We start from the raw sequence: 24,943 nt of genomic DNA, 5'->3' as shown, positions 1-24,943 counted from the left end.
CCTTAATTTTCAGGAATGTCAGAAAAAAAAAAAAATCCTTGGGACAACGCCTAGCTCCACACACAATTCATACATGTTCATCACCTAATTCACAGAAAGTTTTATTACAGTATAAAATAACTATAACACGGAAGCACAGAGTATGTGAGATTTCCAAAGATTAGTCCATTTTCCCCCAAAACTTCTTATTCACCCAGGGAGCCTATTAAAAATACAGATTACCACAATTCTCCCCTAGAGATTGTGATTCAGTTGCTTTGGGCAGGACAAAAATCTTCATTCCTGAAAGTGTTTCTGATGATTGGCTAAGGTTGGAAAACATTGAACTAGTACAGTGGTTCTCAAATTGGCACATATTAGAATTACTCAAGGAGCCTTTAAAAATCTTTTAAACCCAAGATGAGGCTTAGACATGGAAATGACATTAACACTTTTTAAAATCTCCCCAGAGACAGAGAACCACTGATCTTGTAGAACTTGAAAAATTATTGTAGAACTCTCTAATCAATGAAGAAACTAGCTTGCTCAAGTTTGCAAAGCTAAGTGGCACCAAAGCTGGAGCTATTTCTCTTGACTCCTAGTTCACTTTGTTTTTGATGTAGTTTCATGTTAGTTGACAAAAAAAGGTGTGAAAAAGATAAACCGCCTCTTTTTGCCTCAGAATAATACTGCCACTTAACAGTTGAATAAGTTAAGCTGGAGCTAACCTTTTTGTTTTAGAAATTACTAGAAAATATTTTTAGTCCTAATAAAAAGACTAAATATCACTACTACTTAATCTTTAGTTCCTACTAAGCTGTTAATATATCTTCCAAAGACTTCTTTAAAACTTTTTCTAATTCTCTATTTTAAAATTTCTAATTCTTTTTAAAGTCTGGCATCACAGTTCCTTACTAGCAAAATAATTTCAGTACCTGAATTTGGCAATATGGCTTCTTTCCTACATAAAATACATAATCCACATACTGAAGTGCTCTGTGAAGAGAACACATTCCCCTTCACCATATAAAAGAATTAACTTTAGGCTGCATTAGCAAAACCCCATCATCGGTTTGCCCATGGAGATTCAGAATGGGAAACTTCTCATCATTTAACCCATTCCAAGAATTTTCTCATTTTAATAATATTTTTAAAAACTGTGAAAAATGTTTCAAGTGTAAGCCTATGTACTCAATTTTTAAGTTTTTTTCTTTTTGCGTTCTAAAAACTACTACAAGTTTAATTAATTTGCCTTCTGGCGATGTACTTTTAAAGTTGGACTATTTTTATCCTTTTCAAGGTTGCCAGATATTTATATATTTCAAATTTCTGTGATGTCCTCGATTTGCTTCTGGGTTTGGAATGCTCTCCCAAAAGCAGATCACATCACCCCACAGGAAGGCCTTTCGCAACCTGTACACCACCTAGGGCACAACGTACACTTTTGACTTCTTTCATTCCCGAAGGAGTAATTGCCAGATTCCAGGTTTTTAAGTATTCTACATAAGAATCAGACACAATGGATTCTAGTCATTTCAGTGAGGGATAGCTCTCCCTTTTTCTTAATCATTGAGATATCAATGTACAGTCACGTGCTGCTTAGTGACGGCGAGACACTTTGCTGAGAAAGGTCTCATTAGGCGCTTTGTGGTAGTGCGACCATCACAGGCCAGAGTACACAAGCCCAGACGGTACCGCCCGCGGCTGGGGCTGCACGTGCCCTACTTGCAGAGGACTGGCAGGCAGTGGTGTTTACGGCCGCAGTGCCGCAAACACGTGAGTAACCCTTGCCTGTGACATTGCCGCGACATCGCTATGCGACAGGGATTTTTCAGCTCCATTACTGTGTCATCTCATAGGCCTACTGCTGTGTATTTGGTCCACTGTTGACCCAAACGTCACTATGCGGCACAAGACTGTAAATTAAAAACCGAGCCCCAACGTCAGTCTGCGCAACTTAAATTCTGTGAACGCCCCAAACGTCTAACGGAACCGAGAGCCTCCACAGGCACGGCCGAATTAGAAAAATCAGACTCTGGGGGACAGGTTCCGACGACAGAGAGTGCTCGGAAAACCGGGCCAGACGAGGTCATCGGTGGTTTCCTCTTGAGGGGAAAACTGTGCTCCTCCGGCTGGAAAAGCCGAAGTCGTTGTGTTAACATTTTTAACTTTGAAACGTGCCATTTCAAATACATGGCCTTCCGGGGTTGCTTAAAAATTTCCTTAAAAAAAAAAAAAAGATAAAAAAAAACCGAGCGTGTTTATTTCCAGGAGTGTGCTAGGGTGCCAGCCACAGACAACACCGGGCAGCACCGACTCGCGGCTGGTCCCGGCGGGCCCGGCCCCGGCCCGGGCAGGGGTCGCACGTGCGGCGGGCGGGGCAGGCGGGCGGGACTGGAGGGGCGCCGGCCACCCCCCCGCCGCCGGCCCGGCCCCCCGGGCGCGTCCTGCGCGGCGGCCCCGGAGACTTCTCGGTCATGCAGGGCCCGCCCGCCCCCGCCCAGCCCTTTCGTCCGACACACAGACAGACAAGGTTCCGACCTGCCGCGCCCTGCGTGTTCACAGTCTGTCATGTTTGGTCAGGAGCGGGGCGGGGCTGCGGGCCGGTCTGCGGGGCGCGGGACCCCGGCCGCCCGCCCGCCGCGGGGACGAGGCGGTAAAAACTCACGGTTACTAGTGAGCGACACAGACAGACTTTCCAGTCTGTTAACAACCACGCCAGAGAGATGGGCTCTCTGCAAACACTGCGCGCGGCCGCGGCCGGCGCCGCCGCGCTAGTCTCTATTCGCCGCCGGCGGCCGAGGCTCGGGAGCGGGCGGGCGGGCGGCGCGCCGCGACGCAGGGGTTTGGACAGTGGCCGTGGCGGTGACTGCTCCTCACCGACATGGCGGCCCCGGGAAGGCGCTCGACAAGATGGCGGCGCGCACCAGCCCGGGACTAGAGGTACGAGATCCATCCGCGCGCCGCGCCCCGCCCGTGGCCCGAGCGCGTCGGCCATTGGAGGACGCGGCCCGTCCATCACCTACAGGGGCGGGGTCTCGCCCTTTCTGCGTAGCTGCGGAGGCAGCTCGGTGGTGGGAATGGGTCAGCCGCGTCGTTCCGCTGCGAGAAGGCTGGGGAGGCCCAGAGGCACCCTGACAAGCCTGATTCAAAGGTTGTCCCTGGGCTGGGCTGGGTGGAACAATACAGGACGCGCGCTGTTCACGCGTCTTTCTAAAACACCTTGGTTGTCCAAATGATGATGTACTTTCTCCTTCCAGGTTGTGGCGAGTATCTCTAGTATTCAGAGCTCAGAATCGCGTTTTGAGGAAGATAGCCTGGCGTGTAACTTGTTCTGATATTTCATACTGTTTATCTACCCCGTTATTAGCTAATAGAAGGAAAACAGCTAGTAAGAATTACATAACCTTTAAGTTATATAATTTTGTAAACTATTTTAACATTTAAATATAGAATATATATGAATATTTTATAAATACAGGCAAATGGCTATTACATTTCTTGACAGGAACGTGACCTTGAAAATCATTTCTGACTAGTCAGTATTATTGTTTATATAGTATATTGCTTAGTTCTGGAGGAAAGTTCCTTTTGTCTTTGCTTAGTGTGAATGAAAAAGGGAGATATAGTAGACCCGACAAGCTCAGGGCCACATGGCAGGCCTGGCAGGCTCAATGTCCCAAAGTAGCTGCGCAGGATTGTCTAATCACAAACTTCTAACTGTGCTGGGCGGTGGCTACCCCGTGTGACTTGCCCAGTTAGGAATTTGGGCAGGTCATGCCCGGGTAGTCACTGCCCAGCCCTGTGGCTTCCTTAGCAGACATCACTCTGCTTTGAGTGCTGTCCATTATTCCCACTCCTCTAGGATGACACACCTTTGAGATGTCAGCAGTCTTGTCCTACCCCTGGAAGGCACAGCTGCTGGCATCAGAGCACAAGACCTCAGGACTCCTTGTGACCTGGATGCAGGCACACCATCTCTATTCTTTAAATGTTAAGTGTTGGCTCTCTTGTACCCACCAATGGAAAGGAAGTCTGTGGCACCCATTTTGCTTTCTATCCAATCCCAGACACTTCCCAGCTTGGCTTCCTGCCTCTTCCCTGACTCACCACCAATGGATTTCCTGGACCTTCCTTACAGTCTCTCCTTTGATTTTAATGCAGACAAGGAGCTGGAGGACTGACATTCTCCCAGCTTTATCTCTTCCTGTAGAAACTACAACATTCTTGAGTTTAACTGTGACTCTGGTTAAGAAAGCTTTCCAACCACGTGCTAGCTTCTCTTCTGAATCCTCTTAGCACTTGATACTTTTTAATGGACTTTTCTGCCTAAAAGTTGTGTTTATTTTAAGCCCACTAGATGACAGTAACTCTACAAGTACCGTAAGCTCTCCACACTTCTGTTTCCTTATCTGGAAAATGTGGAATAGACCCTATAGGCCTTTCCTTGTAGCGCTGCTGTGAGCATTAGGTGAGCCGAATGTAAAACAGGCCTGCTGTACAGTGAGCGCTCAAACCAATGTTAGCTGTTACTATTGCTCTTAGAAACACTGGGATTTCCATCAAAAGGAGACTCCTAAGGACTGAGCCTAAAAACTATAGTAACTTTGAAAAAAACGGGTCGGAAAACACAAGCATAAAATTAGGGCGGAGCCGCTGGGGGTAGAAGCGCGCATGCGGAGAGGGGACGGGCGGCGCATGCGCGGCGCGCCAACGCGGCTCCGGGTATTTTCTCTCGCTCCTCACGCAGCGGTGGCTGTCAACTGGGCAGCTGCCCGGGCCTCGACAGGGTATGGATTTTGAGAATCTTTTCTCCAAACCCCCTAATCCGGCCCTCGGCAGGAGACTGGCCACAGATTCTGACGACAGGTGATGCCCCGTGTTTTCCGGCTCCGGTCCCGCCCTCCCGGGAGGCTCGGGTTGAAGTCGTGGGGGGCGTGGGTCTCGGGGGTTTGCGGGCGGGCGTCGCGTGGCGGTGCGGTGCGCGGAGGGCGCGCGGGTGGCGGCGGGAGGCAAGGCCTGGCGGGGCAGGAGGGTGGCGCCGGGATGCCCCCGTCTTCCCGGCCCATGTCCGCATAGCACGTGAGATCTGGAGGACGAGGTCATCCACCATTTCTCAACAACACGTGCTAGTGGTGCTTTTTTGTAGAAGGGACGAAACCGCCAGTTCAAGGAGCTCAGGGCGAGGAGTGAATAGTCCGCCTTTAGTGCGCTGGTTTGCACCAGAGAAGGCTGACGACCACCCCACAGCAGCAAACACCATCTGGATATAGTATTTCCTTCAGGTTGAAAGGGAGCTGAGACCTCTGGCCACATGGCGCTAATCTATTGATCTCATTCTTGGGGACGTGGGTAGTGGACTTTGTTTACTTTCTCCCCTGTGACTTCGGAGTGCTAAAAACCATCGTTTCTTGTAAACCTGCGTCTTCGCCCCAGTTTCTCTAGGCTGAAACCATGACACACAGCCTTTATTCCTTTATTTTCCTTCTTGATAGATCTCTTATTCTGGCTGACTCTACCTACATGTCACTCAAATCTGTTTCCATCTTTCTGTCTCACACACCTTAACGGATGCTTTAATTCCAGCTACCATCGGAGCTTTCCTACGTGCTTTCCGTAAAATGTCATTTAACATCTTAACAGCCTTAAAGAGAAGGTATTGTCTTTGTTTTTATAGATGAGAAAGTCGAGGCACAGAGATGATAAAATACCCTGCCGAGATTACACAGTGTAAGTGGCAAAACTAGGATCGTTACCCAGTCTTACTCCAGGACCCATGATTTAACCACCATGCTTCTAAGGCAAAATGACGAAAATACAGTAAGGTCTATAAATATTGAAAAGAGACAAGGACACTAATTGCTTGTAGATGATATCAGTTACAAAGAAAAAAGACGAATCAATAAACTTAAAATATATGAGAAATCAGCAAGGTGAATCATCACAAAGTAGACAGTAGCAAGATTTAAAAACCCAATAGCAGCCCTCCATTCCAAAATGTGTTGGACAAAAGGGTCCATTCACAAATTTTACTGAACTACTTTTCTGTCTCCTTTTATGACACTTGGACTTTTGCCAAAATGTCAGGCAAAGTGATAATGGTAATTCCTTGTGGTTATGGTGCGCATCTGTGAACTGTTTCTTGTTCGTAGCCTTTGCCCCTTTCTCTTCGTTGGTTTTTCTCTTTAAAATTTTGGGATCTCTACTCTGCAAATATTTTACCCTCCGTTTGTCTTTCGACTTTGCCTATGGCATTATTTTCAATGCATAAATGTTTTTTGTTTTAAATGCAGTCAGATGAATCAATCTTTTATGGTTCCTAGGTTTTTTTCCTAGTAATTTTATTATGGAACTATTCATGTACTAAGCACCTGCTAGGTTGGAGATGTTATTTTAGCCCCAGGGACATAGCAATAAATAAACAGAAGAGAAAAAAATTCTGATACTTGGGAGATTTATTTTATATCCTTGGGGCTCAGACGATATGTAAATTACAACAGGTCAGGGGAGTCACTGCCTTTTGTTCTCACCATGAGATGAGATGAGATGCGATGTGATGTGCCACGCCAGGAACTTAACCCTTATGTGTATCAGTCAGCCTGTGGCGAGGCTGGTCTCCTTAACGTGTTACTTCGCTGCAGTTCCAAGAACCCTCTGGACGATGGCAGTGAAGGCTGATGGGATCGCATGTTGGGCGATGGTCAGTGCAATGGCCAGTGCTTGCGAGAAGCGTGAGTGGGGAGGTGGGTAGGAAGCGAGGATGGTGGGGGACGCAGACATTCTACAGAGGTAGCTAGGGAAAGCCTCGCTAGTGACACTGGTGAGTTATATTTGAGCTGGACCTGACGGGGCGAGGGAGGGTGACATCTAGTTGGAGAGCTCCATATAAGGGTCCTGAGGTGGAGCGGGCTTATTGGTAGCAAAGTGGTCAGAATGTTGCTGTTATGTTACTCCACTTGGGCAGGGTTACTTCCTGCTTGTGGGGCTCCTTGCTGACGGCCGAGCAGTGAAGGTTTGGCAGTTGATTAGTTGTGCGGTGGTGCTCCTATGGACAACCCACAGCCTGGTCGCTCGAGGGTGGGGGAAGCTGCAGTTCTGCATGAGGACAGGTCGGGTACCTGGTGGTGGACGGAGCCTGATGCCCGAGCTCTGCAGCTTAGAGAGGCCTGGCGCTGCTGTCGACATCCTGGCACTGGTGGCTCTGCATTTGGAACATGCTGATGAGGGCGTGCGCGATGCCCAGTCCTTTCCTTGCCCTAACATGTGACTCAGGTCCCAGGCTTTATTTAGTGGTCACAACTTGCTGAGGCAAAACTGTCTTCAGCCCCCATGGCTATGGCGTCAGCCACTGTTTCAGTTTACCTATACATTTTATGGGCTTCTTTGTTTACCGGTTTCTTGTATTTCCCATCTACGTCTTTCTTGGGTTCATGTCTCCTTTTGCTGGAATGTCCTTCTATGCATGTTCATTTGCTCAGGCCTTGTGAGTCTGCAGCAACTTCTTTTTCATCTTCCCAGTTGAATATGCATTTCCTCCTCCCCTGACTTGGGAAGGCGCCCTGCCCATGATAGTCTCCTCCCTCTGGTCCTCTTTGTGTGCCAGCTCCTGCACACCTTCTAGGTCAGAGAGCTCTGGCCCCCAGATCTGGATAGGTGTTCCTCAGCGTACCTGTACTGATCTTGCCATATGGAAGCTGTTCTTTCTTTCTCCCAAGCAGACCGGAAGCTCTCCAGAGGCAGGGACAGGTCTGGCTAGTTTATGGCTGTGTTCCAGGATTGAAGGCCCAGAGCCTGGTGTAGGGCGCCCACGTGGTTGGCACCCAGATTCTGTTGAATGAGTGGATGAATGACACACTGCTAATGCTTGAACACTAAGATTATGCTATCTAAAACTTCTAAAACTTCAGCTTTACCTTTTACTCGTAAACATGTTGACATTTACTGCTCATCATAATTTTGTACATTATTTTTCCGGAATATTTGGAGTAGAATTTGAATTTGAGATTTCTTTGAGGGCAAGCTGAAGATAAGCCAAAGCTGTGAATTTTAATGCTGTGGTATGAATCCCTTTTCAGGTTGAAAAAACTGTCTTGTGTTATTTGATATTTTTGCTACAGAATCGATGATGAAATAGATGATACAGAAGTTGAAGAAACACAAGAAGAGAAAATAAAATGGGAAGTAAAACTGGAGAGTGAGCATATTCCCAAAAAAGTAAGATGAAGTTGGAATATCGAATAGACAGGAATGGATGTGAGAAATTTATTAGGGATCCTATTTGTCCCAATTTAGTTAGCATTTTAGACCCAGTTACTTACATCAAAGAACTCTGGTTCCATTTTAAAAAAAAATTATTTAAGAACTTTATTGTCATTTAACATAAACAGTTTTTAATGCATTGCTTTTATTTTGGTGTTCCCTGTTTCTGAAATGGGTTGTAAACTGTTTCAAAAACTTTTTTCAAATTAGATCAAAATTTTAAGAGTATTGATGTGCTAACTTAACTAACTTTACTGATTTAGAGCTTAAAGCTTGCGTTACTTTGCTAGGATTGCTGGGACAAAGTACCACAACCTGGCTGACTTAAACAACAGAAGTTTACTCTCTCACAGTCCTGGAGGCTATAAGTGTGAGGTCAAGGTGTCCATAGGGTGGGTGGGTTCCTTCTGAGGCTGAGAGAGGTTCTGCTACATGCTCTCCCGCACCTCTTGGGCATTTGCCAGCATCTTTGGTGATCCTTGGCTTGGCTTCTAGAAGCATCACCTTGATCTTTATCTTCATACATAAGTCTGTGTCTAAATTTCCTCGTTTTATAAGGATGCCAGTCATATTGAATTAGAGCTTATCCTAACACATGCCATGTCCTTGCAAATCAAGTCAATTCTAAAGCATTGAGGTTAGGACTTCAGCGTAGGAATTTTGGGAGGGCACAGCCACCCCATAACAAAGCCAATATCTACTCCTCTGTGTCTCTTTTTCTCTTTTAAAAAATATACATGAATTTTGATCCACTACTAAAAAATGGGTTTGAATTGGCAATGAACTCACAGACACAAATAGGCTTTAATATGTTATGCATAAGGTTTAAATTGTGTACCGTTCTGAGTAGTGTGATGCGATCTCACACCATCCCACTCTGTCCAAGATGTGAATCATCGCTTTGTCCACGCTCTCTGCTCGTGGTTCACCTAGTGGCTGTTTTGGTTATCAGATGGATTGTTCAGGTATCGCCGCACCTCTGTTCAAATCACCCTTATTTTACTTAATGGCCCCAAAGCACAAGAGTAGTGATGTTGGCCATTCGGATATGCTACTGAGAAGCCATAGGGTGCTGCCTTTCAGTGAAAGAGTGAGTACAGTACATAAGACGTGAGAGACCACATTCACGTAGTTTTTGTTATAGTGCATTGTTATAATTGTTCAATTGTATTAGTTATTACTCTTGATCTCTTACCGTGCCTAATTTGTAAATCGAAATTTATCACAGGTAGGTATGCATGGGAAAAAACATAGTCTATATGGAGTTTGATACCCACAGTTTCAGGCATCCACTGGGGGTCTTGGAACGGGTCCCTGTGGGGTGGGGGGAGCTCTGCATTTACCTAGGGGTATTACTGCTGAGTCTTATGTGAGCATCTTCACCTTCCCTGTAAGGCTGAGCTGTGTTCTAGAGGGGTTCTGCTACGTTTTATTTCTGGAGGCAGCATGCAAAGACTGTTTCTGCTGCTCCACACTTGACGTTGTTACCCTTCTTATTTTTTGCCATCTGGTGAGGTATCGCACTGGAGTTTAGTTTGCATTTTCTTGATTACTGTTGAGGTGGAGGATATTTTCACATGTTTGTACATTTGTGTTTCCCTTTTTTTGTGCCTTTTTAAGTCTTTTTGTTCTTTTATATTGGTTTGTGATTTTTTTTTCTTTATTTGTAGTTCTTTATTTGGATATAAGGGAGTTTTCCTTTCATTGTGGATTTTGTGTTGCAAAATTGCTAATTTTTTGGTTTTGTTTCCACTTGATGGCTTTTTTGATAAAAAGTTTATAATTTTAATGTATTCAAATTTATTAATTATTTTCTCTCTTTACTGTTTTATATGTTTTATTTAAATATTTTGAGATAAAAATATTTTCATGTTACAACATATACTATATACTATGAGGTAGGGAGACAAATTTTGTTTCACCTTTTTTTTTTTTTTTTGTTATAAGCATTTGTTCTGGTTTCATTTATTGGGGGAAAGGACTGTCTTTTCTCCACAGGTCTGCAGTGTCGCTTTTGTCAAAAATCAAGTATGATGTTCAGATGGATCTGTTTCTGGACTGTTCTCTCCCACTGGCTTGCTTGTCTCCCCTTCCCCAGGGCCTGCCTATGTTGATTACTGCAGCTCTGTAATGAGTTTGGCCTCACACCTTGTTTTTCTTCTTTGTGTCTTGGCTGTTTTTAGTCCTTCGCAGTTCCCTGTAAGTTTTAGAGCAGTTTGTCAAGTTCTACAGAAAATCCTGGTGGGATTTTCACTGGGAATGCACTGAATCTATAGAACATTCGGGGGAGAATTGAAATCTTTAGAATATTGAGTTGTCCAGTCTTTAGGTCTTCTTAAATTTCTCACCAGTATGTGATAACTTTCTTGGTGGATGTCTTAACCTTACAAACCCTTTTTGTCAGATTTGTTGGTAGGTGTTTGATTGAGGCTGTTGTCAGTCACGTCTTTTTTTGTTGTTGGTTTCTCATTTGGCTGACATATACTGTTTTGTAGGCGTGAGATTAAACTTTTGAGTTCTTGTTAACATTTCTGGAATATCTTGAATTTATCCTTATAGTTGATATATAGTTTGGCTGAAATAGATTCAAGTGTGAGTCCTTCAGGCCATTGCTCCATTCTGGCCATTGTCTCTTCTGCCAGCATGAGACCTTGCTCATCTGATTCTAGTTCTGCACAAGTGTCCTGTTCTTTCTGGAAGCTCTCCTGTTCTTCTGTTTATTTTTCGGTGTTCCGAAAGATTGTGAATCTTTTTTTTATTCAGTGTCTGATGAGACTGTTCACTCCTACCCTTCATGTATGAGGCCTATCTTCTGTTTTATTTTTATTCTCTTTGTCCTTTGTGTTCGAGGAAATTTTCTCTCTTTCTATTTATCTCTATTTCATAAATCAGAGTTTAATTATTCAGAGTTCTTATTTTCTGTTTGGTCAAGTGTTCTGGCATTGCTTTTTGAATATAATACCATCTTGAATCTCTGTGTGTTTATTTTTAATTCTTAAGTTCTTTTCCTTGAATCATATTTGCTTCTTCTAGATCAGCTTTCTCTTTTTCCTGCCTTTTTTGTTTTAGTCTCTCAATCAGGAGTCAGTAGACATTTTCCATAAAGGACAAAACAGCAATATTTTAGGCTTTGTAAGCCACAAAGCACAATTTAAAGATATAACACATATAATGAGAGAGGTATATGTACTGATATAACAAGAGAGAAAACAGATTTCTACAATTTTTTTATTGTCAAGTCAACATATAATAATAATTGAGTTTGTGTGATACAAATTTACTAATGAGAAAAATGAGATTCTTCTTTTTGGGATAATCACTTGTTTAATTGAGTTCGAAGTTAGTGTTCCCGATCAAAATTGGTTGCATAGATTTCTGTTAATGCTGATCTTTGATTTGATTTCATGCATTCTGTCTTTGAAGATGCCTTTTCACTGAAGATGGGTACTTTCAGATACTGTCAGTCTGTCAGCGTGATTTCCATCAGGCACATTCCTTGCTTGGAAGGCATTTGTAGAACTTCATTATACTCTCCGCTTGGGGTTTGTCTTTTAGTGTGTTCTTGCACTGCAGATTAGTCACTTCTAGTGGAAGGCTAGGCGATGACTTCTTAGATGCACACAGCTCCGTGGATTTTGAAATGACATTTTTCTTTGCACTGTGTTCAGATATGAAACACGGCTGGAACTGTGGTTTGAACCTGCTACAAATGTGAGTGGGAATGGGTGTTGTGTCTTATTTTATTTTTGGACAGCTTGTTGTCACTGAGTAGTGTCAACTCATCAGGAACCAAGGAAAACCACTCAGTAGCACTTGTTTTATTTCTGTAGTCTGTTGAAGTCTCTCCCGAATTCCTCGCGTCTCTGAGCAGCTGTTCTTGCCAAAAGACCAGTCTTCTCGAACAGCATTCCTTTTTCTGGCCACTTCAGCTGTGACGGTCAAACAGGGTTTCAGTAGCACACAGTCAGCCTTCTCTGATGGGCTAACAAATGACCCACTTAGAAGCAAGCTTTGATTACAAATTCATTTTCATTTTTTATCTTTAAAGAAATAATTTCCTGATGAGATAATTTGCTTTAAATTTTCTAACCATTGAGTTGAGATGATTGAGTTGGAATGTTACGATAAATGCTTAATATTGTAATGTTGACAAAAATTAGGTTCTGAAGGGTCATTACATGGCCACCATAATGCTCTGCCATCTAAAAGAACAATAAAGTAATTCACACTACACTGTGCCTTAAGTGCATGGCATTCAGAGGCTACTTTTCATGTTTTGACATGATGGGTATTATGCACTGGTACTGGAAAAATGTCATGTCTTGGCAAAATGCTGTCAAACTGTAACCATCAGTGAAATTTCTAGTGCCCTGAGTACAGTGTAAAGTGAAGAGAGAGCCATATGTGGTCTCCTTTGCACCCGCTCAACTCTGCAGGAATAATACGGAAATGAATGGGTGTGGCTGAGTCCTGATAAAACTTCATTCATGGATGCTGAAATTTGAATTTTATATAATTTTCATGTGTTATGAAATGAATGCTATTCTTTTGATGTTTTTTCTCTCAACTCTAAAAAAATGTAAAGACCATTCTTAGCTTGCTGACCATTATAAAAACAGGAGGCAGGATGGATTTGATCTTGGGTCATAGTCTGAGGACCCCGGTCTAGATTTTTGTCATGTGCTTTTATGTTTTTCACCGTCTCTTGATTTAAGAAAGGCCTGGAGCGTTGATGGACATCTTTTGCTGCTGTGTTGGTAGGTCTGTGTCCCTGTGAGTTCCCCACCAAATGGGAAGGCCGATTGGGCTTGTGGGTTGGGAGTGGGGGGTGGGCAGGTTTCCAGTAACAGGTAGTTCTTGGCCTTTTTGCTCCCTGCACTCCTTTGGCAGTCTGGCAAAGCCCTCAGGCCCCTTCTCAGAATAACATTTTTAAGTGTATAAAATAAAAATATGCGGGATTACAAAGGAAATTGATTTTACTGAAATACAGTTATCAAAATATTTTTTTTAAGTATGCTAGAAGTAATGTGTTTTTGTTAATGCATTGAGCAATAAGCTCAGCAGTGGGTCTAGTTATTGTAGCTTTGACACGGTGATGGACATACAGGAAATTTGAGCTGTCCAACAGCTGTGACTGGATGTATGAGGGTACCGTGATTTCTGTCTGTGACAGCGCACATGCTGCTGAGACTGCTGTGGTTTGTAGCCTGTGTTTTAAACAGAACAAGATGCTCAATGATAATTTAGAGGTCGATGAAAATTGTATGTGGTTTTTAATCTCAATTTCATGGCGTTCTATCCGTAGACCCTTGGGGAAGGGGTTCTGGCCTGCAGTGTAAGAACCCCTGCTGTAGGGTGAGTGGGTGCCATGTATTTCTTTGGGGTGCTCCCAAATGCCAGAATGTGGAGGACTTCATTCTAGGATTGATCTCAGGACACACACAAGAAGTCTTGGCTTGTGTCACACATTTTACTCAGTTTTTTTAGAGACCAGCCTCTCTTTTTGCCCAGGGCAAACTTTGTGTTGTGGTTGAGGGGTGGGCAGAAAGAACTTGCTGTAATAGCTTTGTCCATCTTCATGTGGAATTTTAACTCGCCTTCAGTTGTAGCCCCATTTCTATACTCCAGCTTGAGCGCAACCTCCACTTGAAACCTTGCTTTTTGTCAGAAGTTTGCAAAGAACTTGGTGAACTCTTCTTGCTTACTAATGAATGTCCTTTATGGTCCCTTCCCTCCACCCCAACTCCCCCCAACCCCCACTACTCTGGAACTATTAATTCTTACATCTGTGTACTTTTATTTCTGTAGAATGTCAGAAGGCCATACTAGTTCAATATACCATACTGAATCAAAAGCAAGAAAAGCTCTTACTTAAAATTACTACTTTATTTAGATTCCTTTATAAAAGAAAAAAGTTGTAATATCATGTTCGTATACTTTCTAAGTCATATAAAGAACAGCGAACATCAGAGCAGTGAGTTTATAGCTAGTTGAAGTAAGCAGTCCTTTGCGGTGAGTGTGGTTCAGTGCTCTGTGAGAAGATTTGTGTGAACTAGTAACACTCATCACCTCTAAGGCATAGTAAAGCCGCATAGTTGATGCGTGTCCTGGTTTTATTAGTGCTGTCAGCGCATCTCATCTCTTCCTTTGCTTTACATAGATCAGATACTTTGTCACTTGTAGTGAAGGGGTTGGCCTGGGTGCTGTAGGCCTGCATGTTTTGTGCGGGGGCAGAGTCACTCATCTGGATCGCTGTAATATTTGATTTAGATACATTGAATGGGATCTCATCTCGGCATAGTTAAGCTAACCTTCATGGGAGCTGCCTCATACTGAATGATTTCTGGCTCTCCCTGTGCCCGCTGAATAAATTGAAGGGCCAGAAGCAGGGTAAGCATGTTCGCTACCTTAAGAGCCACCAGCTTCTCCACGCAGGTTGGAGAGGGCATCTTTTTGACTTTGTGAGCCACGTCGTCTCTGTCATAGCCAAGCAGCCTGAAATAACACGAAGGAAGGGTGGTGTGACCACTTTCCAGCAGAACCTTATTTACAGGAGGCCAGGCCGACGTTTGCCAACTCCTGACTGGAGTTCTGTGCACATGCTTGCTGTGTGCTGTCAGTTGGGGAAGGTAAGATGTTCATTGAGGCCGGCGCAGCCCAGGAAGCTATCTCGGCATGTTGGGATCCTGCAACAGGTTCGTCCTCTGGGCTTACAGTCCTCCCTCTGGTGGTACAACTCCTAGTTCTACTGTCAACCGTCAGAGGTAAACCACTGAATTGTAGCAGCTCGTGCAGTGTGCAGTAGTGATACTTCTGTTTCTTGCTTGCTTTGTGTTCTCTGCCTTCATTGGTTATGTGAAAGTAGGTGAGAGCCCAGGCCTGGAAGCAGGCTCTGGGGCAGGGCCATCGGTCATTTCAGTGATAGACACGACATTTCTTCTGACATCAAAATTGGAGCCCTGTCACGTGTGGACATTTCTAATACACTTTTTAATTGAAATGTCTCATACATAGTGATGATAATTATATGGCTTGTACGCCTGTGTAACCAATATTAGGAAATTTTTTATACACAAAGTGCTAGTTGTCTGCTTTGATCACCCCAGGCTGCCCAGGGTCAGCTGCCAGCCCTGGCTCTTGCTCTAGTGGGTGTCTATGCCTATAGCTGTTACCTCTGGGGCAGCTCCAACAGTTAGAAGACAGATTCTGAAAGTAAAGTTAACCTGATTACAGGGAACCAGGCAGTTCTTTCTTCCACGTCATCATGGCTGCCACTTCGCCTGCCACGAATGCTGGAAATTATAGGTAAAAAGAAAAGGCTTTGGTAGCTGTGATGTATCTTAGTGCATTGAGTTTTATGGTGGGCCATTACAGTTTACTAGTATTTATGAAATAATGAGTTATTGAATTAAGTCATTTAAAAGTATAGGCGATGCAAAGGGAGAAATAAAATGTGAACTATAATACTGTAATTACTTGATATCACAGAATTAAGACTTGGAGATTTAGTCTTCTAATTCAGTAAAGTTCATACGGCATACAGATTCTGAATCTTCCCTAAAATTATCTTTAAGAATGGCTATGTCATGCTAGTTGTTTTTTTGTTTCTTTGTTTCGTTTTGTTGTTTTAATTCTGGAGAATTCCAGATACGTAAGACTGGGAAGAATAGCACGTGAACCTGCATGTACCGGTCCTCTACCCTTGGCCACAGTCAGTGCACAGCCAGTCTTTGCTGCTGCTTTGTAATCAGATTGTTTTGAATCACACTAGACTTTAGAAGTTGAAGTTTTTGTTTTTTCTTAGTTTAGGCACTTTGGAAACTCTACGGCATCACCGAAGAGTTTGCTGCGTAGGAAATCACGAAGTAGGGATTACGACGTATACAGCGATAGCGATGTCTGCGGTCGGGAACCAGAAGATAACTTTGCTAAAGAGCTGCAGCAGTATATTCAGGCCAAGGAAATGGCCAAGGCTGCTCAGTCCTTGCCAGTCCCTTTGGAACCCGTGGAGAAGGAGAGAGCGCAGGGCACCCAGAAAGGTAAAGGCTGTCCATGTAGAGGGGGAGTCCTGTGTCCGTGTCCCTGTCCGAAGGGGGCGGGGCTGTCCTACACATTACCTCACTATGAGGCCTTGGGTGTCACAGATCTTCACTCAGGCATGAGCTTGCAGGACCCGGGTCCCTGAGACCCAGCCGCATGGTGCGCAGATGCTTGGTTTGCAGGAGGAGCTAGGTGGTCAGGAGGGTTCTCAAAGGCTGTGATACCTTTGAAAGGGAGAATGTGTAACCTCGGGCCCTGCACGTGTGAAGGATGAGCTAAGCCTGTTTGTATTGCTGTCATCTAAAGAGGAATTTACTTAGTGTCTGGGACGGTGGAGTGTCAAACTAAACTCCGACACACATTTTTTTTCAGTTTACTAAAATGAAGTTTAGCCATAGGCATGAGGACAAATGATGATTGTAATGAAATTAAAGTCTTAATCCTCTCACTTTACTGAGTTTTTTTTTTTTCCTCTTTAAATGTTTTCTTGTTTAAAATGGATCACAGATAAATTTAATCTGTACGATGTGTTTTCAGTCACCAGTCTGATAGTGGCATCTGTGTTCAGTTTAGCTATCGGCAGCATTCACTGTTAGAGGCTATGGCAGGTTCCGTGAGAGCCAGTGGGCTCTGACCATTTGGGAAGGAGCTGACTTTTCCCCTGACAACACCCTATGTATTTTCACAGAGAGTGCATTAGAGTCCAGACCGTATCAGTTCCCTCATTGGTCTCAATCCCAATTCTAGAAAGACAGAACCATGTCACACCCATTCACTCAAAGAGCAGGAGGACTTCTGGATTTTATAGAATTTGCTTCTTAAGAGTAAACTGCTATTGTATTTTATGCCATCTTTAAAATTGACTTTCTGTTTTTAGCTGGTAAACAAAAAAATAAAAACCTTAAAGCTGCTCGCAAGAATGGTAAACAGAAGAAAATGAAGCGGAAATGGCCTGGTGCTGCAGAGAAGGGCTCAGATACTTGTTCGGGGAACAGTGGCTCGCAGGTACGAGGATGTACACGGGGTAGAGAACTCTGACATGCCCTTGGATATTTCTTTCTGACCCTCAGTGACAAGTTACAGAGCGAGGGTTGTCAGTAGTGAAGCTGCCTCCATCTGCTTCCTTGTCACACAGGAGCTGCTGGCACCCACTGTAGAGTTTAGTAAGGTCACATAAAACCAAAGATTTAAACTGACTCATATGATTGAGACATATTTGATGGTACTAAGTAGAAATGTGACATTGTTACGAAGCAGATTGTGTAAATGTGTAGTCAGCTCCCTTCTTTGCATGTACTGTTTTTCTCGAACTACTCAGATTTGGTGTGCAGAAGCTGTAAACTGCATTGTGACTTAACACGCTAAAAGTGGTTTACGCTTCTAAAGAGTTAAGATGCATCATGAAATTCCCCTTTTGTTTTTGTACCTCTGTTGCCATCCTTGAGGGTCTTGTTCCAGTGACATGTGTTACTGTAAGCCGGTTGGTGCGCTCAGCTCACCGAGTACCTCACTGGGATTAAAGAGTACATTGCTTCTGGCTCATCTTTTGGTTTCTAGTTTTGTCCTCACTGTTCTAAAGAGCCTTGTTCTTACACTTTGCTTCTTATCACAAGTGGTACCACTTTATTTTTTAATTCATTTTTAAAAATAAGGGCAAAGTAGAATAAAATGATCCAGTTGCATAAACAGTGGTGAGATGCTGTTGAAACTGCCCAAATATTCACTTTTCAGTTGGTGTCCAGAAATCCAGGTCTTCCACGTAAAGCTGGTCATCTCTTATTGTCATAAAGGTGGTTGAAAATAATTTTGTGCAATGGAATTAAGTACTTAATTTTCTATTCCTTGCATTTCGTTTTTGTTTGCAAAGGGTGGTAAACCTAAAGAGAAGCAGCAGCGCATGAGGTTGAGCCCAGGGTTCATCAGCCAGCACACTGTGGAGCGCAGGGGGAAGCAAGTGTGTAAATACTTCCTCGAAAGGAAATGTATTAAGGTACGAAAAGTGTGGAAGCAAAAATATACAAAAGTGTAAGGTGTCGCAAAAATGTACTAACACTCTATTACACACTCTAAAGGCATCTTTAAAACCGTTTCCTTCTGGGAACGGTTCACTTAGAAAATTTTACTGAAATACTCTTTTATGTTTAAGAAAGTAGATAATTTTTAAAAAGTGGATTGTATTAAGAATGTTTAGGATTTACCAAAATTTTAAGCAGATAAGTGTGAGATGGCTATATGATAAGTCATTAAGAAGTAGACTAAACAGCTTCTGAGACTTTGTTTTTTTCCCAAGTTATTTGCTTGTCTAATGTCTGGTAGGAATTGTAATGGCTTAACTATGAGAAATAGCAGCTTTTCCTTGTTCCTTCTTTTGCCCTAGGGAGACCAGTGTAAATTTGATCATGATGCAGAGATAGAGAAGAAAAAGGAAATGTGTAAGTTTTATGTACAAGGATATTGTACCAGAGGTGAAAACTGTCTATATTTGCATAATATCCTTTACCACAAGATATTGTAACTTTATTTTTCATAAATATTTATAGGACATTTTAAATATGTATAATCTTGAGTGAAACCAGCGTTTTCCTTTGGCAAAATTAGGTTATCCTAGGCTAACTCAGTATTGAAGTGATTGACTTACACAAAAATTTTTTGCCCCCAAGTAAGAAAAGAGGGATTCTTTAAAAATTCTCTCAGATGAAGTATAGCACTTGATGAGCCCTGTTTAAATCCCAGAAAGACTATGTCAGTTTCTGTTGTGATATTCATTCACTGAATCTTTGTCCATATATGCTCCTTCATCAGAATAGGCAGGGACTACATAATTTGGGGTTGCCTGTTTTCTGAATGTTCTGTCCTCTATGTAGGTTAGCTGTCCCTTAACTTGAAGAGTGACGCTCACTTCAGAGCGTACGGTACCAACGTGCTGCAAATCCTGGGCCCTGGGCATCAGGGCCGCAGTGCCTTCGGTCACTGCAGAAGAATGTGGTTTCCTTCAGCCCTTCAGCATAGGGATCTCAGATTCTTACTGGAGGACCTTTACCTAGAACATGATGTTGACATCATGTAAACTGATCTTGCTACACAAAGGGTCCAGGTTTCTAAGACATGTCATTGTCATTGAGTTTAATTTCTCCACTCCACAAGATTATTTTTAAAATAATCACATTTCTCGAGGTATTTAAAATACACATCTCTTTCTTCTGTCAGTGGAACATATCTGTAGTCTATTATAAGGATGGGTCCAAAGGCAAAATGTACCCAATGATAGCCGTAAATTTGACTTATTTAATCATCCTAAAATTAGATTTTTTTCAAGCAACCCAATTAATTTACTGTTTAAAATTTTAGATGGGGAATTTAACATTTTTTCTAGTTGGAAAGGCCTTTAGGTGGGAAAAACAAAGTCATTAAATTAATAAGTTATCTTAGTTGGATTAAATTGTTCTCTTCCTTAACATTTGGGGGTACATGAATACCCTTGCAAGTTTTACCACACAGGAACAAAGTGTTATCAGGGACAGCACTGCAAGTTTTCACATGACCCTCTGACTGCTGAAACGCAAGAACTGTTAGCCAGAGTAAGTATAACCTGAGTGAGCCTTTGTTTTTCATTTTTAAAGAGTATGTTTGAAAAGATACTGTCTCTAGAATGCCTCCTGGGTTAGTGTATGACATGTTTTAGGGCTGCGGGTCAGAATGCCGTCATTCATTTGACTAGTTCCCCTTGTAGCGTAAGGGAGATTGCACTCATTGCTGGCAGCGACCGAGTGTCTTTAAAAGCTTTAGTGTAGCTAGAAATGTTAAGAGCTGAGCTCAACAAAGTGAAACGAACAAATGGGAGAACTAGCACTCTCGTTAGGTCCTGAGATGGAAAGTTAAGGATTATTGACTGGTAGACATTTTGGAGTTACATCACAGAATACTCCAAGTACTATTTCAAAGTGTTGTTCAACTATTCTTTCAGTCTCTGAGAAAATCTAATTGCAAAATAAGTCCTTTATAGTCTGTCGTTTCTCATTTGTTATTTGGAGCAAGTCTCTTCAAAATTAACTGATTTCCCATTTAGAAAAAAAGTGTAGTTCACTGCCAGCATTAATTAATTTTACATCAACATGCTCTTTGAGGAAGAAGCAAATTGACTGGTTTTCAATGTGAAAATAAAATATAAAAACTGTTCTTAGAGTTATTTCTAAACAACTTGGTTCTAATCCTAATATAACAGAAGTGTACACATAAATTGGATTCATCAAATGAATCTTAAGCTAATAGCTAGCTATTTGAGTGCGATGTTAACCTCACGCATAGTAATGTTATGTTTTCTAGGATTTGACATATTCAGTGATCGAGAATTACTATATTTTGTAAATGGAAATACCACTACAAAAAGCAATGCTGTAAATAGAATGATGTCTTTTATTTCCAAAGATTATCGATAGGTTAGATCGATGCAAAGATAATAATAAGAGATACTTCATGGCAAACTTTGAGAGTGAGGTTAGGTCTGTAATCCACGAGTTATCTCTAGTTAAGCACAGTAGCCGCAAGCGCTGCCAGCAAGTATTCTCAGGGGCAAACAGGAAATGGGTTAAATTGAAATATAAAATGAAAATAAAAGATTCTTTTAAAACCAAACCATACCATCTTGTGGCAGGAGTTTTTTGAGCACATGCAAAGGTCAAAAAGTCAAAAGTGCTTATTTATAGATACTTTTAGGTTGTAAAATATGAAGGGTTACTCTGGAATTAGAAGTCATACCAAATATTTGGTTGTTTATTAATATGAAGGGTATATGGAGAAAATGGCATGTAGAATTGTTTTTCAGCCCCTCTTACAGCCAGTGTTTTTTGGCAATCACCAGAATGAGAGCTGTGGGATCATAGGAAAATTATGAGTGTGATGTGGTACCCGAATTAGACATTAATACATAAAAATCACTATGTGACCTTTTTTTTCATATTAGGTTTTGGATACTGAAAAGAAGTCATCATGAAAATAAAATACCCAAAAAAGGTAAAGTTAGAATTTAGCACATTGCTTTTTTTTCCAGAAACATCTCTAGAAATTGGCATGGAAACATAGAAGTCATTTTCTCCTCCCACACACAAAGAATTATGAAATATTTGATACATATGCATAGATAGATATTGTGAGTCTCTGTGGTCTTGCTTCCTCCTCAGGGATTGTCACCATCTTCTATATTTTTAATTTCCTCTCTTGTTCCTTTGTAAATTTACTGAAGGTGCATGATTCACTAAACAATATGTTTTGTTTTGCTTGTGTTTTAAATAGTATCATACTCTGTATTAAGTGCTGACTTGCTATTTTCACTCAGCATTATCCTAAAATTCATCCATGTAGTTGTGTACAGCTGTCTTTCACTCATTTTTACGCCTACATAGTATTTCAGTCTGTGTGTCGCAGTTTACTTAGTTATTCTGCTGTTGATGGACACTTAGATTGTTTTTGGTTTTTAACACAGACTGTGAGTCAGTAACCGTGTGCACGTCTGTGGTGCGTCTCCTGGGACACAGCCCCCACTGCTGTGGCATTGGCACTGCACTCCCGCCAGCCATGTGGGACTCCTGCTGCCCTGCACTTGCCAGCACTCTATTATCAAGACTTTAATTTTTTAAACAGTTTAGTGGGCTTAAAAATGGTGTCTCATAGCTTTATTTTCATGGAGTTAGTGTCTTCTTGCGCTCACTAGCTTTGAGTTTCATCTGTGGTGAAATGCCCTTTAATTTCTTTTGCCTATGTTTCTGTTGGGCTGATTGTCCTGCTCAGATCTGGTTTTCATATTACTGCTATAATCCTTTGTGAGGTGCATGTGGCCGGTCCCACATTCTGTGGGCTGTCCCTTCACTTGTTTCGAGGTGTCTCAATGAACAGAATTACTTATTTTGGCAATCTTTTTCTTTATGTAGGTTTTGTATTTTATTGAAGAAATCTTTCTCTGTCATGAGACTGTAAAGTACTTTAATATTTTTTTAAATTTTTATATTTTACATTTGTATTTCAATCCTTTAGAAATTGTATCAGTTAGCAGGCACCGCAGTGTTGCTGCTTAACAAGCAGAAGGCCCTCTGTAGCACGTGAAGAAAGACATGTCTTTTTTGTGCGTCTACAGACTGGCAGGGCCAGCTGCCTGCCTGGGACCAGTGGGCCAGAGGCTCTGTCTTCTCCTGGTGGAAGCTCAGGACGGTGGCCCCGTTTGCATCACATTGGCTTAGAGCCTGTCACCATAGTTAGTCATACGGCTAAGCCCAAAGTCAAGGAGTAGGAAGTACACTCTACTTCTTGTACTTTCCGTGTAGAAAGAACTGATAGATTACATGAGAAAGAGCGTGTCTGGGGCTAGAGGGAGTAAAGAAGACTGAACTAACGGTGTGTCTCTTAATGGTGGGGCTGGGTAGTAGTAGTCTGCTGTAATGGCTGAACCACATTTTGCTTACTCGTTCATCGGTCGGCAGTCACTTAGGTTGCTTCTGTGTCTTGACGGCTGTGAATAATGCCTTCGACACGTGTGCAGACATCTGAGTTAGTTGCCTCTTCATGAATATTCTCTTTTACTTGAAAGGACAACTGAGGGGCCTGTTGGTTTCTTCAGATGTGGAGATTTGGCGGGCACTATTCCACAAATGAATGGAGTGACCCTGTCACTTCAAGGAAGACAACTAAAAATGTATATTTTCAATGATAAAATTCTGGCTTTCGAGCAAAAATGACAATTCTGGAGCATTTTATCTGTCTCTATGAGCTTGAAAGCTTTCTTTAAGATTTTTTTGGTGGGGTTAGTTGGTGCTATTAAAGAATGTGATTTTTAAACACTGTGAATGAAACACTTGCAAGATCTGCTAATATTAGGAAATTAGTAAGCTAGTGTTTTCCAAATAAACAATGCATGTTGTTAACAGACTTAGGCGCGGGCGAAACACTCATGCAGCCTGCCGTCTAGACTAGTGAGTTTTCATGTAACCTTGCAGAAAGTTCCTTGATGGTTTGAGATTCTACATTGCAACTGGAAACTTGTTTACACTTGCTTTTAACATTCATTTGTCCATCACTTTATTTTTAGCTTTTCTGAGTAAGTTCTAGGTTTGTTTCTTATATGGAGCCAAACCAAAAATTCTTTTCCTCTTTTGATAAGTGAATTAATCTGTTCACATCTCTTGAAATGACTGCATGTTTCCTTTAGCGTTTGTGATTTTGTTATAGTTACTGTGTATATTAGTTACTGTATGTGTTGCAGTTGCTATTTGTGTTGTATCACATTAGCATGTTTTCTCTCTCTATGGTATGTCTTTTTCTTTAATAAATTTTAATTTTTTCATCTTGTTTTTTTTCTACTTTTGTCCAATAACCCTTATCAAGTTTCCATTCAAACATGTTCTTGTAATAATAGTCTTTATTTTTTTGTTTTTTTCTTGTATTATTTTTGAGGTTAGTCAACTCTTGTTTCGTTACTTCCACTTTTTTGATCAGTTCTTTTTTGAATTTCAATTTGAGTTGATTTTTCATATTCCTCAAACAGGGATATTTAATTCAGTTTGGATTTTGTGTTAGTTTTCTTGTGCTGCATGTTTTTTGGGGGCAGGAAGTGGGTGGCTTTGTTGCTAATTTTCACCAGCTGATGTGTTTTTGTTTTATTTTCTTCTGTAGCTTTGTATAGACGAAGAGTGCTTGTGTCTGTGCCTGTTCGGGACTGTTCAAGACTGGTGATATGGACTGGTTTACCAGATTTCTCATTTAAAGCACCTTCTTGTGTCATTACGATCACATGCAGCTTTTTTAATGGATGATGTGGAATGACAAAGTCTGGTGTATAAGTGAAGGAGCTGGTCTCCACCGAGCTGTTCCAGCCACTGCTGGGACGGGAGAGGAAAGAGATGGCGGAGCTGCCGACGGGGTCAGTGTGAGGGTGGGAAAGGGCAGCAGTATCTTCTGACACATTGTGTTTTCTCAGTGAGGTAGGCAGCAAGGTTATGCCGAGTGAGGGTGGGTGATGCGCAGAAGTGTGCAGCAAGGGCCATTCCTGTCCCTGCACAGTTGCACTGCTCTGGTGATGGCTACTCCCATTTCTGTCTGTGGCCTGAATTATGGTTCTGCCATTTTTTACCCAGTTTCCCATTGTTGGACATTTGTTTTCAGTTTCTCACTATTAGAAATAAAGTGGAACAGTGTCTGTTACTCTACCATTCCTAAACTTGGAATCTTAACATTTTTGTTGTTAAGCTATAAGGATGGTTGTCTTTCTCATTGGTTAGTGAACCATAATCAGATTACACACTTGTGTAAATGTAAATTTGAGTGCGATGACGTCTGTAACATAATATTTGAATATAAAATTTTCCAAGCACAAATAATAAGATGAAAAACATGCACTTTTATATAGTGGTACTGATCATTACTAGAAAAATGCTGTGAAACTGAAACTATCTTCATCATATTGTTTTATTGCTGGGGAAAAATAATAGCATCCCTAACTTGCCATATGTGTGAAGTGCATCAAAGTTGGTGACACTTGTTAGCAAAGCCCTATTTGAAAACATGAGCCAAAGGTTTTGGTTGTACCTCAATCCCACTAAAGCCAGAGAGGGACTGGCATGCGCTTTAAGAAGCGTACTGGACAAGAGCTGGGATGATAAGGAAGTGGCAGGGGCCTGGG

The 24,943-nt window shown here is 42.1% G+C and overlaps 2 protein-coding genes across 9 annotated transcripts in view; one reads left to right on the top strand and one right to left on the bottom strand.

The window, feature by feature from the left end:
* The window catches only part of ZC3H6 (zinc finger CCCH-type containing 6), a 46,770-nt gene extending 42,246 nt beyond the window's left edge, over positions 1 to 4,524 (bottom strand). The window contains exon 1 of one of the 3 annotated variants that reach the window (XM_039872608.1): positions 3,855 to 4,524. In XM_039872608.1, the coding sequence (XP_039728542.1) occupies positions 3,855 to 3,907 (53 nt within the window). In that variant the 5' untranslated portion in view covers positions 3,908 to 4,524. Of the gene's footprint in view, positions 1 to 2,520; positions 2,706 to 3,854 lie in introns of those variants that run through there. The other 2 variants (XM_039872606.1, XM_039872607.1) reach the window with 2 other exon arrangements.
* Positions 2,792 to 24,659, top strand: ZC3H8 (zinc finger CCCH-type containing 8). 6 transcript variants are annotated; one of them, XM_039872615.1, is made up of 10 exons: positions 4,714 to 4,848; positions 5,657 to 5,709; positions 8,097 to 8,193; positions 16,043 to 16,277; positions 17,156 to 17,283; positions 18,146 to 18,268; positions 18,656 to 18,767; positions 19,747 to 19,856; positions 21,239 to 21,288; positions 23,938 to 24,659. In XM_039872615.1, the coding sequence occupies exons 2-9, from the start codon at positions 5,657 to 5,659 to the stop codon at positions 21,266 to 21,268; spliced, it is 888 nt and encodes a 295-aa protein (XP_039728549.1). In that variant the 5' UTR covers positions 4,714 to 4,848; the 3' UTR covers positions 21,269 to 21,288; positions 23,938 to 24,659. The 6 variants fall into 6 exon arrangements, with proteins under 6 accessions (XP_039728552.1, XP_039728547.1, XP_039728548.1 ...); XM_039872613.1 differs by lacking the exon at positions 5,657 to 5,709 and having other exon boundaries at positions 4,639 to 4,769; XM_039872614.1 differs by lacking the exon at positions 5,657 to 5,709 and having other exon boundaries at positions 4,654 to 4,848.
* Positions 24,660 to 24,943: the final 284 nt, after the last annotated feature.

This window comes from Pteropus medius, unplaced genomic scaffold, assembly GCF_902729225.1.
Source record: "Pteropus medius unplaced genomic scaffold, Ma_sr-lr_union100, whole genome shotgun sequence".
Taxonomy (NCBI): domain Eukaryota; kingdom Metazoa; phylum Chordata; class Mammalia; order Chiroptera; family Pteropodidae; genus Pteropus; species Pteropus medius.
This window is presented reverse-complemented; position numbering and strand designations above follow the sequence as displayed.

Coding starts and splice junctions, on each gene's coding strand:
- ZC3H8 (XM_039872613.1), top strand. CDS start 4,654: ATGCGGAGAGGGGACGGGCGGCGCATGCGCGGCGCGCCAACGCGGCTC. Junction 4,770..8,096: donor GCTGCCCGGGCCTCGACAGG/GTATGGATTTTG, acceptor TTTTTGCTACAG/AATCGATGATGAAATAGATG. Junction 17,284..18,145: donor CGGGGAACAGTGGCTCGCAG/GTACGAGGATGT, acceptor TTGTTTGCAAAG/GGTGGTAAACCTAAAGAGAA.